Source organism: Petaurus breviceps, unplaced genomic scaffold (genome assembly GCF_028583685.1).
Source record: "Petaurus breviceps papuanus isolate PSGF00001 unplaced genomic scaffold, PetGlider_PUasm1.0 90977, whole genome shotgun sequence".
NCBI lineage: Eukaryota > Metazoa > Chordata > Mammalia > Diprotodontia > Petauridae > Petaurus > Petaurus breviceps.
In genome coordinates, this window is record NW_027187391.1 from 1,541,826 (window position 1) to 1,560,320 (window position 18,495).

The following is an 18,495-nucleotide window of genomic DNA, read 5'->3' on the forward strand; positions in this document are numbered from 1 at the left end:
GTATAAGGAATATTCAATATTTTCTTTGAACAGGCTAAAATTACATAACAAATATCAACACTTTTTACAGATTTAGTAGAATATAATCAAGAATTATTAAGATGAGCATAATAAGGCCAAGATGGTTGTTCAAAGTGGAAGCAGACCATTCTATTCTATTCTAGATCTATTTCCTATATACCTACTCCAACAAAAGCTTTAGGGTCTTACCACACAGGATAAAAGTGAAGAATCCAATAATAAACTACATTAAGTGACTTCTACTTCCCCCCAGAACTGTACACAGAGCAGTCAACAGATTGAAGGCAATAGAAAAGCCGGTTGGCAACAAAGCCAGCACCAGTGAAGGGCAGTCTCCCAGAAAAGCCAGAGACAAGCTAGAAAAACTTGTTGCCTGAAAAGATTTGTGTATCAAAGCAAGAGTGGAGGGTTTCCCCAAGAATACTTTAGGGTAGACAGAAAGCTTCACAGTGGGGATCTTGAAAACCCAAAGGAGAAGCAATGCCGCAGATAGAGACCAATGTTGTGAGGCAGCATTCAGACAGGACACCCCAGGCTCGTGGGCCAAGTCTCTAATACTATCCTGAGATGCCAGAGTTACTGGTACCTCAAGATCTAAATCCTAGGGGGAACCTAATTGCAGAGGGTAAAGATTAGTCTGAGGTCCTTGGACAAGACCAAGCAAGGCAGAACACCCCCACCCAAAATAATAGCAGGGGTCAAAGCCTGCCTCTGGAAAGAAGTCCCATTTCAGAAACTAAAGCTATGGAGAGATGAATAAAAGAAAACATTAATAAGTATAAAAATATAAAAGTATAAATAAAAATTTATTATGGATCATATAATGATCCAAGACAATTTTGAAGGATTTATGATGAAAAATGCTATCTAGTTTTCTTTCATAACATGACTAATAGGTAAATGTGTTTTGCATGACTCCATATATATAAAACCTACATAAAATTGCTTACCTTCTCACAGAAGGGAGGAAAAGAAGAGGGAAAGGAGAGAATCTGGAACTCAAAATTTAAAAAAAAGTGAAGGCTTAAAATTGTTTTCAAATATGATTGGGGAAAAAAATATTTTAGCAATTATTGTAAGTCTTGATAAAAAAGTAATTCTGTAACAACTACAAATAGATAGTTAAACAGGAAAAAAACTGTAGGTATCTCACAAGGATTACATGAATACTTAGAAAAAATTAAGGAAGACATTAAAAATTAATAAAAGCATCAGAGGAAGGAATAGAAAGAGAATAAAGAAATTAAAAAAAAAAGTAGCAAACTTTATCCAAGTAAGGCACTCTCTGAAAACCAGAAGGGGCCAAACAGAAATCTATGACTCCATGTGACAACAAAAAATATCAGAAGAAAATCAAAAGAATGAAAAATAAAATAGAAGGAAATTTAAGATATATTGTAAAAAACTCACAGGTCAAGGACAGTTAATTTAAGAACCTTTAAACTCTATGAATACTAACATTTTGAAAAGCCCGGACACGATATTTCAAGAAATTACAAATAATTGTTAGAACCAGAGGGAAAAATAAACATAAAAAAAAAATTCACAATCACCTTCTAGAATAAACTGCAAAAAGTATAGCCCAGAAAATACACAGCCAAAATTCTAAGTTCCCAAGTCAAAGGGAAAAAAAAATACCTCAAGCATTCAGAAAAAAGTGGCATTACATCAGATCTGGTAGTTTCTACCATAAATGAGAGGAAATCTTGAAATACAATAGGGTTTTTTTTTAATTATTTTTATTGTTTTTTTTTTTCTTTTAAAAAAAAGTTGGAATACAATGTTGCAAAAAACAGGCTTATGACCAAGAATAGCTTACCCTGGAAAGTGATTATCTTCCTATGGTAAACAATGGACTTAATAGAAGAGTACCTTTATGAATTTCTGATGAAAAAAAATCTGAGCTGAAAAGAAACACTTAAAAATAAACACAAGTCTAGAGAAACCCAGAAAAGTATATTTATTTGATCTCTGATGATGAAGTCTTAACATTTTAAAGGGAGAAAAGAAATAAATGCCCCTTTAGAACCTTAAAGATATTAAGGGAGTTAAATAAGAAAAACAAAGGTCTAGGGACCCGACTGACTCTTTTCTGAGGGTTTGAAGTAGGAAAAGGGAATAGGGGTAAAAGGAATACAGCAGACAGCAAGGAGGAAAAATAGGGGTATAACTTGTTTCTCATAATTGATGTGCTTGAGAAGAATAAACAAACGTGGAGGGAAGGGAAAATGGCATCAGATAAACCTCACTATTATTTGAAATGGACAAAAGAGAGTTGACTACACATACACACACAGTCCATTTGGTGCAGAGATATATCTAACTTAGGGAAACATGAAAGGGTTGATGAGAATGTATGTAAGATGGAACAGCTATAGGCAGAACAAACTTCTTGATCCCAAAGGAGGGATCAAAGGCAAAGAAGAAAAATATCCACTGGAATCTAAGGAGGTGCCTTAAATTGTCTCAAAGACAACTGAGGAATAGTTAAACAAATTTTGGCATATGAATGAAAAAGGACTGTACAACAAGAAATGATGAAAAATATGATTTCAGAGAATACTGGCTAGTAGGAATGAATGGAGAATGAAGTGAATGGAAACAGGGGAATAATTTATAAATAGGATAGGAACAATATAAGGAAAAAAACTTTGGAAAACTCCTAATAAATTCAATGACCAATCATGTCTCCAAAGAATCTGTGATGCAGAATATTACCTACATCCTTCAAAAATATATTACGAGGGTTGGATTCTTTCCTTCCTTCCTTTCGCCCCTCCCAAATAGTAGAGGAGGTGGTAGATTAGCAATAGCAATCCCTCTAACTCACCAAGTGTAACTGAAACATTTTTTAAAAATGCACAGAAGAGAGCAAATATAAATTCAAAAGGATGCACAGAAAAGATGGAAGTTCTGAAAATCACATGTAGAATTTGTTATATATTTTTTAAGAAGGATCATGAGTTGTTCTGAGAACTAATGTAATTAAAAGTTAGAGGGTATTTTTTATACAAAATTAAAAAAAATTAATGCCTATGCTTAAAGTAGGAACTAAAGAGTTGGGGATTAGAAAATAAAAAGGTCTGGTCTGCTAAGTACTCTAAAATAACTGAAGAGTAAGAAAAGACAGGTATTATTTAATTTAGTACAACTATGAGTAATAAGATGAAATGGAAGCAGAAAATTCAGGCAACTTACCAAACCAAATGTTCTGAGCAAATGAAATCTATAAAACTGCAGAAGTTATGAAAGAAGTTCTGTTTAAACTACCTTGGACATTTTTACCCTCTACAGAAGAGTGAAAAGCTAAAAATTTCTGAAATATCAAGCAACAACTTTTGAGCACTTAGGTGCCCAACTTTGTGCTAGGTGCTTATGAATACACAGAAGCAGAGTAAGTATCATCTCTACCCTTAAGGGATTAAAAGTATGGCTAAATGTCTCATTATAATCTAGATCCCCAAACATAAACAATTAAGAACTTTGCAAGTCCATAGAGATTTAGTGTTACACTTTATGGGTAGGTCCCCAAGTACATAAAATCCAAGGATAGGTAATGTTACTACAGTCAGGAAGACTCACCAGAGGTGGTAGGACTTGAGATGAGCATTGAAGAAAGACTTGTATTTAGAAGTTTTGAAGGGAGCACAGATTTTAGGAAAGACATGTTGATGGAAAGGAACAAAGCACGTATAGGGAACAGAAGAGACCACCTAAAAAAAGTATAAGGAAGGCATTCATGGAGAAGGAAATCAGAAGAAATAAGGGTGGATAAATAAGGAATGCTGAGATAAAAGTGATGGTGGCAGTAAGGATGGAAAAGCAGAGATAAAACAGATATTTCAAAAGAAACAAATGAAAAGGTTTGGTGACATACTACATAAAAGGGACAAAAGAATGAGAAACATACAAGATTTTTGAAGTTTCTGTTCTGGGAGACTAGAAGAATGCCTATATAATTGAAAGAACTAGAGAAATTGAAAAGGAGAGGCAACTGAAGGGGATTGTGAGAAAAAGGGAAAGATAATAAAGTCAGCTTTTGACATTTAATTTGAGGTGACAGCAGGATATCCTATAGGCAACTAAAAACTGGAATTTAAGAAGTATCTCTTGAAAATGCAGAATGGAGCATTAATCCATTAGATAAGATAAAATCTCATCCTGGTAAAAATCTGATATTATTAACTTAGACCAATTCATGCATGAAATTGTCAATAATATATTCTCTAAGACTTTAGGTCAACATACAATACAAATTACAGGAACTCTAGAACTCACAATCTTTAGTATACCATATATGCTTTCATCTAGATAATATAAATGTTCAACAACATAGGGACTAAGGCTGAAGTCAAGTCATGGTAAGAAATATTTTCAATAATGGCTTTCATTGGAGAGGTGGAGAGTGTGTGGGTGTTAAATATTGCATATGTTGTCAGATGAAGTTGATATGTGGGTGGGTTTTGCTTAACCTTTTTTCCTTTGGTGCAAAGGTATGCTCACTAACTAGCAGAAGTGGTACAAGGAACAATTATATACACTGATTAATAATAATTCAGATAGTGAGAATAAATGGGTCTTTAGAACTTGGGTTATATGATAAGAGAGGGGGAAGTGGAAGGGGACAGAGGTTCAGGAAACGACTATGACAGAAATGAATCCAGGACTTCTTCCTTTTCAGGGGACTGATTATGTTAGCCTTATGTATGATCCAAGTGTATACAGTAGTAGGTAAAACTTATGCTGCACAGATAGTTAAAAAAAAAAAAAACAAAACCAAAAAAAGCATTTCCACTTCTTGACTTTTGCTGTTGTTTATGTTAAAAATGTTTTGTTTTTTTTTTTGTTAATTTCTGGACTCCTAAGTCATTCTGCTTAGCTGATGGTGTTAGATACATGACTACCACATAAACTGAGGCACCATATTCTTAAGGAGTATGATAAGCTAATCAGTAAATTTCAGGTAATAACTACAATAAAAGGGAAAAAAATCATATCTAAAAATATAGTCTTACATTTAACATAAAAATGCTAAACTTTAAAACTAGTATACATGATGAGAAATATGAATCATTTCTATTGATTTTTTTTCTGAGATTTGAGATACTATTTTAACACTGTTCTCATATACTGAAAGAGGAAGATGAATACCATTCAAAGCTTTTAAAAGCAGTTTCAGTACTAAGAAACAGAGATACAAAGAGCAATGTTGTATCCAGAATGCAAAAGATGAAGAAAACAATATTCTGGCACTTTCTCTCAATGACCCAATATGGAGCATAGCAACTGGTCTGAACTATAAATATAGAAGAGTATGGAAAATCTGCACACCTGAAATCCCTTTTCCAAGCATTCTCACTTCTCTCTTTGCCCCTACCCGTGGTTCCAAAGTACAGGAGGGCTGGATTAAAAATGAGAAGGGAGAGGAGGAATGACTCAGTCTACTCTTTTCAATGCTCTGAAGCGATCAGAGTTTATACATAGATTTATCATTGTGAGAGAGGGTGTCATTTGTTTGTAACACATTCTAGGGTTATTGCATTCCTAACAAATCAAAACTTCAAGTTATTTCTCTATTAGTGTCACTGAAGACATGGAAACCTTAACTCTCTGGGGAAGGGAAAGATGCCAGCTGGTTTATGTGTCTATATATCTATATAGATATGCATATATATCTATATCTATATGGATATAGATCTATATACATATACATGTATATGTAAAAGCTTTAAAAAGAAACAAAGTACAGATTTCTGACATGTTGATCTGACTGCTAGCTTGCTCAATTTGATTATAGAAAAATTCGTAGAACCCTAGAGCTAGAAAGGATATTGGTAATCATTTAATTCAACTCACTCATATGACAAAAAAAAAAAAAGAAACTAGGTCTTTGAGAGGTTAAATACTTGCCTAAGGTCATGTGAATGGCAGAGCCTGGACAAGAATCTAGGTTGCCCAAATTTCAGTTCTGTGTTCTTTCCATTAAACAACACTTAAATGACTAGAGCTATTTAGATTTTGTTCTATTACTTTTGACAACCCAGATACACCAGTAGTATCTATGCTTTTCCTACAAACTATATATGAATAACTGAATGAATAAGGCATTTATTCAGCATTATTACATGAAAAGTGCTATTTTAAGCATTGTTATATATGTGTACATATTTCTAAAGCCCAGATCAATAATTTCATTAGTGATCCGATGACCAAAACATAGTAATCCCTTCCTTGATGTAAAATGAAATGTTACCTATCACTTACAGGTCACAGAACTGTCTAAGACAGTTTTGTCCACGGCTGCACAGTTCTCCCTGACTGCAAGGCTGGCCCTCTATGCACTTATACAATACTGACACTTTAGGGTCAAAACATCATATATATACATATGTATGTATGTATGTATGTATGTATGTATGTATGTATGTATGTATGTATACACACACAGAACTTAGAGACTGAAAATAAAATCGTGGAAATGATGGATACACAACAAGCCCCACAACTAAAAGTATGAAAAAAAAGAGATCATCCTAATTTGTCTGAAAAACAACTTTACAGCACACAGGCTGTAACATCAGTGTTTCCTATCACTTGCTGAGTGCTTCAGCTGTATAAATAAGGCAATAAATTAAGCCAACTATACTTTGTGGTTCCAATTGCATTGAATTAGCAGTTAAAAATGAATGGATGGAAATTAAATGTATAAGGAAGGCCAGAAAAACTAGTAATTCATGTATCAAGTTGTGATTTTGATCACACAGAGCAAAAGTAATGTATTTCTAATATGAATTCAGTGGGAACTTATGTTTTATTAATATTATGACAGTCATCTTTGATGACTGTGGTAGAAGTAGGTAAAGTGGTAGAAGTAGGAGAGTTTTAGGGACGGAATCCTGCTGTGGGAGTCAAGAGGCCTGAGTTCTGGTACTAACTAGATGTGTGAACTTAGGGAAATAATTTTACTTCTTGGGGTCTCAATATTCTTATCAGCTGGATGAAAGGGCTGCATTAGACAAGAAAATTTCTAGTTCTAACACGCTATATTCTTTTTATTTGGAGGGGGGAAGGCAGGGCAATTGGGGTTAAGTGACCTGCCTAAGGTCACAAGGCTAGTAAGTGTTAAGTATCTGAGGCCGCATTTGAACTCAGGTCCTCCAGATTCCAGGGCCGATGCTCTATTTACTGTGCCACCTAGCCTCCCCAAACATGCTGTATTCTTAAACATCTACTTACAGGCTATGACCTACATATATCCAACTATTTGTACTTCCAGAATTGCAAAAGCTCAGTTAAAAGGAACCTCAAGAAGCCATTAACTGTAACATATAACTTGAAAAAGAATTCCTCTACAATATATCCAACCCTGGGTTAGATGGCTGCAGGCACCCTCCTTAACATCCCACTGCTTGGAACAAAGTCGCTCCTTTTCTTTCCTTGCTGTAGGTGCTGTCTTGAACACTGGTTTAGTCCCAACATTAATTCTGCTTCTCACCTTTCCAGTGTCACTGTGGAGAACAGTATAATGTCTGTCTGTGACAATAGGTTCAACAGCAGAGATGTGGATGTGGAAGAGGAGAGAAAAGGGGAAGGAGAAGCTTTAAGATAGCTGCTCTTTCCACCTAATTACTGTGAATGTCTTGGCAGGGACCCCATACCACTGTCTCTTCCCTTCACCTATATACAGAGCCTTTGTCCTCTGTCTCACTCTAGGGTCAAAACCTTAGCACCTGTAATAAAATGCCCAGAGTATCTTTCTTCTTCAAAATGTAAAAATTATTTTTAAAAGTGCCTGGGTTTGAATGTGAAATGCAGATTTATTTTTATAGGGGCAAAGACCCACCAATATTATCCATTTTGTTTGTATTTTTCCCTACAAGTTAGAAGTAGAAAAAAGAGGGCATGGTAGCTGGGACAAGCAAATTTTTAATTGCTTAAAATTCTCTAAGTTTCCTCTCAGTTGCTGTTTTTATCTTCTCTGATTCTATATTGTTTGCATAGAGACTTCAAAAAAGTCCTATGCTTATTTCTGGAATAAAAGAGGAGGTGGGAAGCAGTGAGACCAAATTCTCTTCCAAAGCAGTCAAGTAAAAGAGAAAGTTCTTGGAGCTACTAGACAGCAGCAATAAAAAGGTAACATGAGGGTCAGTCCTGGGGGCCCTTAAAACATACACAACAGATCTGGAGTTTGTGGACCCAGGATATAAAAATGTCACTGAGGTTTGGATAAGCAGGAGACCCCCAGCCTCCCTTGTCTGTAGGCTTGAGCCCATATATCCTAGAACTTTACCAAAATGGCCCAACAACAGCAATAAAAATAATGTCATTTGTTTGTTTGGGGGAAATTACAAAACATGTTTAAACAACTGATTTACAAATGAACTTCTGGAATACAACCTATTCATAAGATAAGTACTGCCTACCTACTAATATTTGTGTGTGTGTGTCTTTCTTTGAATTTATTTCTTCTTCCCTCCACGGTGAATGCAAAAGCATGTACCTGATTGCTACCACTGAAATAAAACTTTCTAAAATAGCTGACTCAATACTTTTAGACAGAAGTGAAAATTGGGACTAATGCACTTCAAGAAAGAAAGCCTTCCCCTTCAGAAAAATACCATTTAAGAATATGGTAATTACTTAATGCTATGTAGTGAATAGGATCTACAGTAACTGTCAATTATATAATTGTTTAACTATTCAATACAATTAAATATTAAGCCATGAAAAAGTACAATAAGAATAAAGAGATTATTGATGAAAAAAAAAAGCCACTGATGAACACTGAGTTTTTAAAAAGCATTCAAAAACAATGTACACTCACTTCATCAGTGAGTTCTCCAAATACTGTTAAGACATCTATCAGAAGACTTGCAGTATAGAAGGACTTGATCATGTTTCTGCAAAAGAAAAACATTTGTTCTGTTTTTAGCTGGACATATTAAAATGCAAAGTTAAAAACATATTAGGAAAGAAGAAATACTAAAAGTATAAATTTTAAAAATAATTTGAAATTATATGTTATTATATTTTAGGGGTGAGGGAGTGAATCAATTTGGGGAATATGCAGTAACCTTTTATAATCCAGGACTCAAGGGAAAATATACTTTTGTAGTTAACCTTATTATAACAAACATTCTGGTAGTTACATTTCAAAATGCAATCTGTGGCAATAAGTTATCTCAGAAAAAAACCATTCAATCATTTGGAATATTTTTCCGAGGGACTTTTCTAACATAATTCATCAATAATCTTTATGAAAGAAAAAACAGATATTTTTATTATGGAAAAATAACTAATCACAGAATCATTAGTGAACAAAAGGCTATAGTCATATTATTAGTTCAGCAGTTTTGACCCAATATGAATTAACATTATAAATTTTTTTCTGATGATTTTGTAGCTAGGTGGTACAGTGGATATATAGTTGGGCCTGGAGACAGAAAGACTTGAGTTCAAATCCTGCCACAGATACTTACTAGCTGTGTGAACCTGGGCAAGCCATTTAATCTCCATCTGTCTCACTTACTTCATCTATAAAATAGGAATAGAAGAGCACCTACTTCCCAGAGCTGATGTGAGGATAAAATGAGATAATATTTGAAAAGCATTTTGCAAACCACAAAGTACTATATATATGTGCTCTTTTTTTAAGGTCCATATACAATTTGTTGGAAGGTACATTTAATTCCAAAAATTAGGAAATCTGTTACTTGGGAACTAAAAATAAAATTAGTTAAATGTATGGGAGATAACTATCCATTACCTGTAGATATACTTGCCTTTAAAGAGTAAAAAAAAAAAAAAAAGACTCCAAATAAAATATAAAACTAGTAAAACCAGGTTTTTTTTTTTTTTTTGCTTACTTGTGAAATCTCCCGGCACGATCTTCATTGTCCGCATAAAGGAACATTTTCAAAGCATAACTCTCCACATGGGCACAACCAACTATTTCCTGAGTAATAGCTTCATTATCACCCAATTGTTTTTTAAGCTGAAATGAAATGAGAAATACTTCTTTTGGGGGGTGCCTTAAAGTGACTGCTTTAGTGATTAGATCTAAAAATAAATATGGAAATAAAATGCTTGTACATATAACACCCAACAGCTACTTTAAAACACTAGTGAGAGGCGGCCAGGTAGCACAGCGAGTAAGAGCACCGGCTCCAGTGTCGGGATGACCTGGGGATCAAATCCGGGCTCAGATACTTAGCACCACACCTAGAAATAAGTGGCCATGTAACCTTGAGCAAGTTACTTAACCCCGATTGCTTTAAAAGCAAAAAAAACAAAAAACACTATTGGATTATCAAACAATATACTAAGTAGTGTCCAAAATACAGATATTATTTTTTCCCAAAATACAAATTCATTTAAACATTTTAACTTTTTTCCACAATAAAAAAGCCTTTAATTTTGGTGATAAAGTAAATAGAGACATATCATTATGATATACAAAAGAATTTTCATTAAATATTACTGGTATGTAATACAAAAAGACTTTCTTAAATTAACCAAAAAAGAACTAAACTTAGACTAGAAGACATTTTTTAATTTATACAATATATACATTAAGTCACTGTAGTTTTGTGCATCTACACATTTTCCCCATGTAAAGCACTTTGTGCAGTGCTTTATAAAAACATCAACAATCTAATGAAAAAGGTGACCCTATTTTGACTATTAAAACCAAAACAATCTAAAGATTTAAAAGCATAAAGGATCTGAGTACTCTCTGATTTAATGGCTTCTTTTCAAAAATGTTAAGAATATAAAAAGTTTCAGGTTTCCCAATAAAGTCAGCAAAGCAAATAATAGAGTTACAGTTAAAAAGGTGGATTTACAGCTCCTGAATAGACTAACTGTCTGTATTTAAGGAAATCTTGGGGTTTTGGTAGAACAAAAACAAAAATAACCACAAGATACTAGCTTACAGTTTCTATACTGCCAAAAGATTTTTCAAGGAAGCTTCAAATTCTAGACTGATGATTTTTTAGAGGGAGTATGAAATATTGTAAGCTAGTCAACTATATAACATAGAAAGCTAAGTAGAAATATAAGTACTCTGAAACTCATTGAAAATATAGCAAACTTGAAGTTTTTAATATAATATAAACAAACACTGTAATGAAAATTAGCCTTTACTTTGTCCAAAGAATAAACTCGCCCTTTTTGCTCATTATCTAGATGGCATTAAATTGACATTTCATTTTCCCTTAAGTTCCACAAATTAAAAAAAAAAAATTTCTTTTTATCCCTTGTGCACCTGTCAACAAACACAAAGATTCCACTGCAAAAAGAAAAAAAGAAAATTGTAGAAGATATGGTGAACTGTCAGAGATAAAAACATTTGATATATAAATGTATAATATAACAAAGAAAACAAAATTGCCCCATCTGTTTGTTTCCCCCTCTTCTGTAGTCCTTGTTTTCTTCCACTTTGTCATGGAGAAAAAAGATGGCAGGTGCCAGGCAGGTCAAATGACCAACACAGTCTCAACCAGCACTTCTGCTAAAACCCCAGTGGAGATACCCCAGGACCCTATACTCAAAAGCCCTAGAAACAGTATTATGTCCCAGACTACCAGTCCGTTTCCAGTCCAGGCCACACAGTAATCCCTAAAAGGAAACGTTGTGGAGAATGGTTCAGAATCTATGCTAAATGCTGGGGCATACAAAAATGAAAAATGACACAGTCCTTAACCTTTAAGCATTACTAATTACTGTATTTTCTGGGTCTGCACAACCTATTACAGATAAACCACTTTCAGTTAGTAACAACTAGATCAAAAATTTGAAACTGGAGAGAAATAGTAATGTTTTTTTCAAGGAACAATTATTTGACACCATGAAAATCAATAACAAAGCAAAGAGATCTGGGTGTTTGAATGACTTTTTCACTTTTCAACTAGTTCTATAAAAACTGCCTAACTGGAGAAAGAAATTAGTGTAGATTAAGGATGACTACATAAGACAGTACAAATATGAGCTATAGACTCTAAATACTTGGTTAACTTGATCCTGCCACACTTATGATAGAGATAGAACTTTGTAAGGCGACAGAGCACTAGAGATAGTTCATCGGGTCATTGGACAGAAGAACCATGTAAATCACTCTCTCTCACCTGCTTCCCTGTTGCCAATGCTCACTAGAGTCATTTTTTAAAAACATATTTCACCTTAAATTTATAATCATAAAAGTACAAGTTTTTCAAAATGCATCAAATTATACTAAAGTAATATCTTAGACATCTTAGACTACCTTACATGTGTTAACAAAAAACCCTGAAAAACAAAAACTTAATTTACAAAGAAAATATACTAAAGATGATAATCTTCTTTAAAAAATGTATAAAAGAGAACACTTTCAAATATTCTTCACTAGCGCAAGATAAAGAACTGTATCATTTGTTATCTTTGTATTTTCTAGCACCTAATACAGCTCCTGGTACAGAGAAATTACTCAACAAATGTATGTTGATTCAATATATTTTTTAAATACTTTAAAAGATCCCTTTTATTGGCATGGGTATTCTTAGAATGAGATGGATAGGGGCAATGATGTCTTGTTCCTATCTGGTTTTATACAACAGTATGTATTCCTAAGAGTGTGATATTTTAAAACGTATGCTTTTCTCTTAATACTATTAGGTAATGGAAATGTTGACTACAGTAAGGCAAAGGAAACATAACAACTAACAAAAATTGCAATATTTTATTCTAATATTATGAAACATTAATTATGAACTGAATTGCTAATGTTACTTACAGCTTCTAGCTGATCCATAAGTTTTGATAAAAATTTTCGGCATTCAGGAGTTTTACTGTCGATTTTCATCCCAGTTTGCATTGCATATAAACGACCTTTAAAGGAAAGGAAAAATAACAAGCCATAACTAGGCAAATCAAAATAACAGGGCAAAAATGTTCTAAACAATAGCTCAATTTATCTGCTTCACTGAGTTTGAAATAAGTTGCAAAAATTTCTGCATAACAATTCAAATTTGAATATAATTAAGAACTAAAAGCAATATTTTAACTCACTATGGGTTTAAGTAGGAACTTTTCAAGTAAGCCAAACAACAAGCATTTATTAAGTACCTACTATATGTTGGAAGCTTGAGGATACAAATACAAAGAATGAAATAATTCCTACTTACAAGGAGCTTAAATTCTAAATGTGGAGACAACAAATACATATATAAATTTATACAGTTTAAGTAAAATTAAAATATTATTATCCAAAGAACCTGTGAAAATTGACATATCATTAAGAGAAATGTTTTGTACATGTGCTATACATTTGGCATTATGCCAAATAATGAGACTACAAAGGAATAAAAGATACAGTCATTGCTGCCAACTTTAGGTTTAGAAAGATACAGCAGTAAATACAGAAGGAAAATGGGCAAGAATATTAGTATAGATAATAAATACTTCATGAGCTCACGCAAGTCTAAGTTTGGAAGAAGGGCAGGACCTTTCGACATAATTCAATTTAGCATACATCTGCTTATTACTACCTTATATGCAGAAGGCACTGTAGATACAAAGACAAAAAAGAAAGTGGCACTGACTTCAAGGAGCTTGTATCCTACTGAAAATTCAATGTGTACAGAGATAAATAAATTCAAGGTTATTTCAGAAGGAACAGAACCATTAATAACTGGAGAAAGGATGGGAGATTTCTCGTAGAAATGGCAAAGGTATAAGCAATAGTAAATAGCCCATTTTGGCAGAAGCACATGGAGTGGGTTGATGAAAAGCAGACAAAAAGGCTATACAAAATTGTGGAAGGCATTAAATGTGAGGTCAAGGAATTTTCATTTATTTTTTCAATAACAGGGGGCTACTAAAGGTTTTTAAACAAAGGAATGCACAACAAAAACGATTTCAGGATGATTAATCTGTCAGAAGCACAGAGGATGGATTAGGAAAAAAGAAGATTGGAGGTACTGAAATGAGCTAGAAGGTACTTTTGATAGACTGGTGTGAGCTGTCAAGCACCTGGACAAGTCTCACAGATGTAGAAAGAGAAGGCTAAGTTTATAATAAACTCTAAAAAAAAAAAAATCGAATGAAACTGTCATTACTAGCAACATTTGGAATAATAGTACTTTTGAATTTCAGGAAAGAAAAGTTATTCTAGTTATTCTGTGTGAGCAAATAAGGTAGTGATGTCTAACTGTAATTCAAGCTCAAGCATAACTGGTACTTGGAAAAAGTCAACTAAAAACTTGGATTTAAAACCATCTCATCACTTATGGTGAACGATTAAATATTTTTATATCACATTTACAGAATGCTTCAAGCACCTGCCAAGAGTTCAAGTCTACTACTGTGTTTCTCATAGGCAAAAAACAAATACTAAAAAAAACAAAAACAAAATTGCTTCAATTAGGTATCCTCAGCAAAAACAGTACCTCTGAGAATCATTTATTGTGTGATTTTATATTCACTATGAGTTTAAAGACCAACCAAGAAGGGGGAGCTGCAATAGGGGTGGGAAACTTTAAATATCAGCTATGGCTTGAACTCTAAATACCAATTTATATTAAAGATTGTAATACCGTAAATTCTGAGAATAATTGAGCAAATCATTGAAGAAAATGGAACTAGAGGCTACTTCTAAAGAACTGAATTTGTTTCAAAGTATAACTAATATACTAATATATAACCAAGAACTAATAGCTTACAAAAGAGCGCTGAGAAAGGGTCTTTCAAGATACGTTTAATGAATAAATTAGAATTTGTGACAGTATATTTTTGTATGTATCAAATATACTACTAAAGATATTTTAGATACTTGAATATAAAGATGTTTGAAAACTTAATTAAATATTTCTTCTGAAACTTTAAAAAAAATGTTAATTTGTTAAACAAATTCCCTCAACATCTAAATTCCAAACAGCTCTGTTTAAATGATCATAAATTACGTCAGCAGAGCTAAATTGGGAGGTTTTCCTGCAAGTCAGAATAACATGGAATCATCCTGTCTACCTGTAGCTCAAATGATCAAGGAACTGAGACCCCAAAACAAAGTGAATTATTCAAGGTCACAGAGTAAGTTAACAGAAATCATGTAACTTAAATTTAGTTAAATTTGAACTCATATTCAGTTTCTTCTTTTGCAGGAAAAAATCAATGACTAATTTATTAAGGTGAATATTACTGAAAAATTCTCATAACATTCATTTTGTTTTATAATAGTGCAAAAGGTTTATATTATTTGAAATTGTACATTTCTAAGACTTAAAATAAACACTTGAAGCAATTTATGTACAAAACTCCATGACAAGTTCATGGAAAAGTTAAGATAGACAACTGGTGTCTGCACAAATTACATTCATTGTCTAAACAATAATGACATAACTTGGCAAACATTTTTAAAACTATCCAGAAATCAGTATTTGTAATCCTAAATCAATGTCATTTTTCTGAAAATCAACTGGTTTTATAATGCCATGAGATGACCTAACTGGTCATACTGGTATACTGGATAGATCTGCTAGTTTAAAACCTCTCAATTTTTTTTTTTTGAGGATATATTTGAGATCTGGGTTAAAGTAAACTCCTCATAGTCATGTAACTAATTAGTTGCACTCAGGATCTGAACCAGTTCTGCACCTGCATCTTTCCAATCCAGTAACAGAACTAGGACAACTATTTACTTTAAATTTCCATTTATTTTAAATCTGAAATTCATTATGAGACAGTTAAATGCTATATTAAGTGAGCACACTGATTTTTCTAATTCAATTATGGGAATATTAATATTACACATTTACTGTGTAAACCAATGTTTGATTACTGGAGCTGCTATACCTTTAAAACATGTATTTTATGTCATTCGTAAACATTTTGGAAATTGACAGATGACATTTTAAGATAAACACATTGTACCTTTAACTCACAAAACAAAAGTTTCATAACTTTTAGTTCTCTATAGAATGACAGTGAGTGACTAGCCTGACAATATATATTTTTTTTGAAGACGCTAAGTCCATAAAAGTAATTTTAAGATTCTAAGACAAGATGAAACACTGAGGAGATGCTCAGCAAGCTGAAAGGCATCTAAAACAACTCCTTCATTTTCCAGATGAGGAAACTGAGTCTCAAGGAGGTTAAATGATTTGTCCAAACACTGGGACAACAGAGGTACAGGGATCTGAACACACATCTAATATCCATGGAAAATCATGTGTTATACAGATAGTTGTTAAAAGGAATTTTGTTCTATTTGAAGGAAATACTTTTTAAAAAGTCAAACACAACAGTGGGATTATGTATTCTCTGCACCTTTCAATCAACTATGTAACAAATTATTTTGCTAAATGTGTTGTAGAGATGGGAAACTAGCTATTTCTCATATCTGTGTTTTTGTGTGTATGTGTATGTGTGAGCATATGTTTGTATGACACATACTTTAATCATGAGGGCCAGAATTTTGCGTGTATAGTCACAGCTAACAGAACGACTCTATGAGGTAGGTGTGGTAGTTATCAAAATGTCTATTTAAGTGGTAATAACATCAAAAGTTTTTAAATTAAAAATATTTTAATTATAAACTTGAAAAAGATCAATATTTCACAACAATAGAAAAAAGGCCTATTAAGACCCATTACATTACTATAAGACTTATTACAGACCATTTTAGGTTTCCTATTAAACATGATAGTAACAGAACAGTTCTCCTTATCTATATCTCCTATTGAATTTCCATCTCCTCTCTTCTATTTTTAAATGCTTCACTTTTGTTCTTTTTTTTTTTTAGTCACTATTACTTATACTTCCTCAACTTCTTCCCCTGCCCCCAAACCCTCATTTGAAAGAAACACATATCATCAGGAAAAACAAATTCACACATCCAGCATCTGAAAAATGTTTATCTCATTCTAACCCTCTACTACCTCCTGCTGAAAAGGTGGGAAGCATGTTTCACCATGTGTACTGTGAAATTTTCATTCTGGAGAGCAGTTTGGAATTATGCCCAAAGAACAATCAAGCTGTGCATATTCTTTGATTGAGCAATACAATGACTAGGTCTGTATTCCAAAGAGATCATAAAAAGGTGGAAAAGACCTACATGTACAAAGATATTTATAGTAGCTCTTTTTGTGGTGTCACAGAATTGGAGATTGAGGGAATGCCCATCAATTGAGGAATGGTTGAATACATTGTAGTATATGAATGTAATGAAATACTCTTGTGCTATAAGAAATGATGAGCAGGTAGATTTCAAAAGAACTTGGACTTACATGAACTGATGCTAGGTGAAGTAAGCAGAACCAGGAGAACATTGTACACAGTAACAGCAACATTGTATAATGATCAACTATGATCGACTTAGTTCTTCTCTACAATACAATGATCCAAGACAATTCCAAAAGACTCATGATGGAAAATGCTATCCACATCCAGAGAAAGAACTATGGAGTCTGAATGCAGACTGAAGCATACCATTTTCACTTTTTTTTTTGGTGGTTTTTCCTTTTTGTTCTGTTTCTTCTTTCACAACATGACTAATGTGGAAATATGTTTACATGATCGCATATGCATAACCTATTTCCGATTGCTTGCTGTCTTAGGGAGTGGGGATGGAAGGCAAGGAGAAAAAATCTGAAACTCAAAATCTTATAAAAATGAATACTAAAGCTATCTTTACATGTAATTGGAAAAATTTTTTAAAAACTTTATCAATTAATAAATAACATTTTTGAGAAAATATTTTGAAGTTATAATTGGTCATTAAACGGATCAACATAAAATCTCTATGTTGTTTTTCTTTTATGTCATTATAGTCATTAATAAATTGTTCCCTTGATCCTACTCATTTCATGTAAGGCTTCCTAGATTTAACTAAATCTGTCTCTTTCATCATTTCTTATGGTGCAATGATATCTCATTACATTCTTTTTATATGATTGTTCAGCCAATTCTTAACTGATGGGTAGGGTATCTATCCTCTTGGCTTCCGTTCTTCGTTATAGCTGAGTGCTGCCTGGAACATTTTTGTACATATGGGTTCTTTCCCTTTCTTTTTTTCTCCTTGGGATATATGGCTAGTAGTATTACTGGGTCAAAGATAGTTTAGTAACTTTTTGGGCAAAGTTCCTAATTTACTTCCAAAATGTTTGGCCCAATTCACAACTCCACTAACAGTGTATCAGTGTGTCTGTCCTCTCACAGTCTTTCCAACAACTGTCATTTTCTGGTTTTATCATCTTGGTCAAACTGAAGAATGGAAGGTCAGTAGTTATACTAGATGCAATGATGGACTGGGAATCTCCAGAGAAGAGAAGGTTAAACTAGGTACCATTTCTTTAAGGCAATTTTGTTCTTCAAAATTCAATTCATTTTGATGGATGCAAGCATGGGACCTTGTGTGGCCAGCCAATCAGTCACATGTGGGGTACCACACTACCAAATATGGTATAAAACATTAAAGTTTAAGAAATATATAACAAAGTAAAT

The 18,495-nt window shown here is 33.2% G+C and overlaps 1 protein-coding gene across 2 annotated transcripts in view; it reads right to left on the reverse strand.

The window, feature by feature from the left end:
• VTA1 (vesicle trafficking 1) overlaps nucleotides 1-18,495 on the reverse strand; it is a 116,580-nt gene that overhangs the window by 61,993 nt on the left and 36,092 nt on the right. For both annotated transcript variants that reach the window (XM_069076878.1, XM_069076879.1), the window contains exons 2-4: nucleotides 12,791-12,885; nucleotides 9,888-10,015; nucleotides 8,846-8,921 (exon numbers count right to left, since the gene is read on the reverse strand). In XM_069076878.1, the coding sequence (XP_068932979.1) occupies nucleotides 8,846-8,921; nucleotides 9,888-10,015; nucleotides 12,791-12,885 (299 nt within the window). The remainder of the gene's footprint in view (nucleotides 1-8,845; nucleotides 8,922-9,887; nucleotides 10,016-12,790; nucleotides 12,886-18,495) is intronic.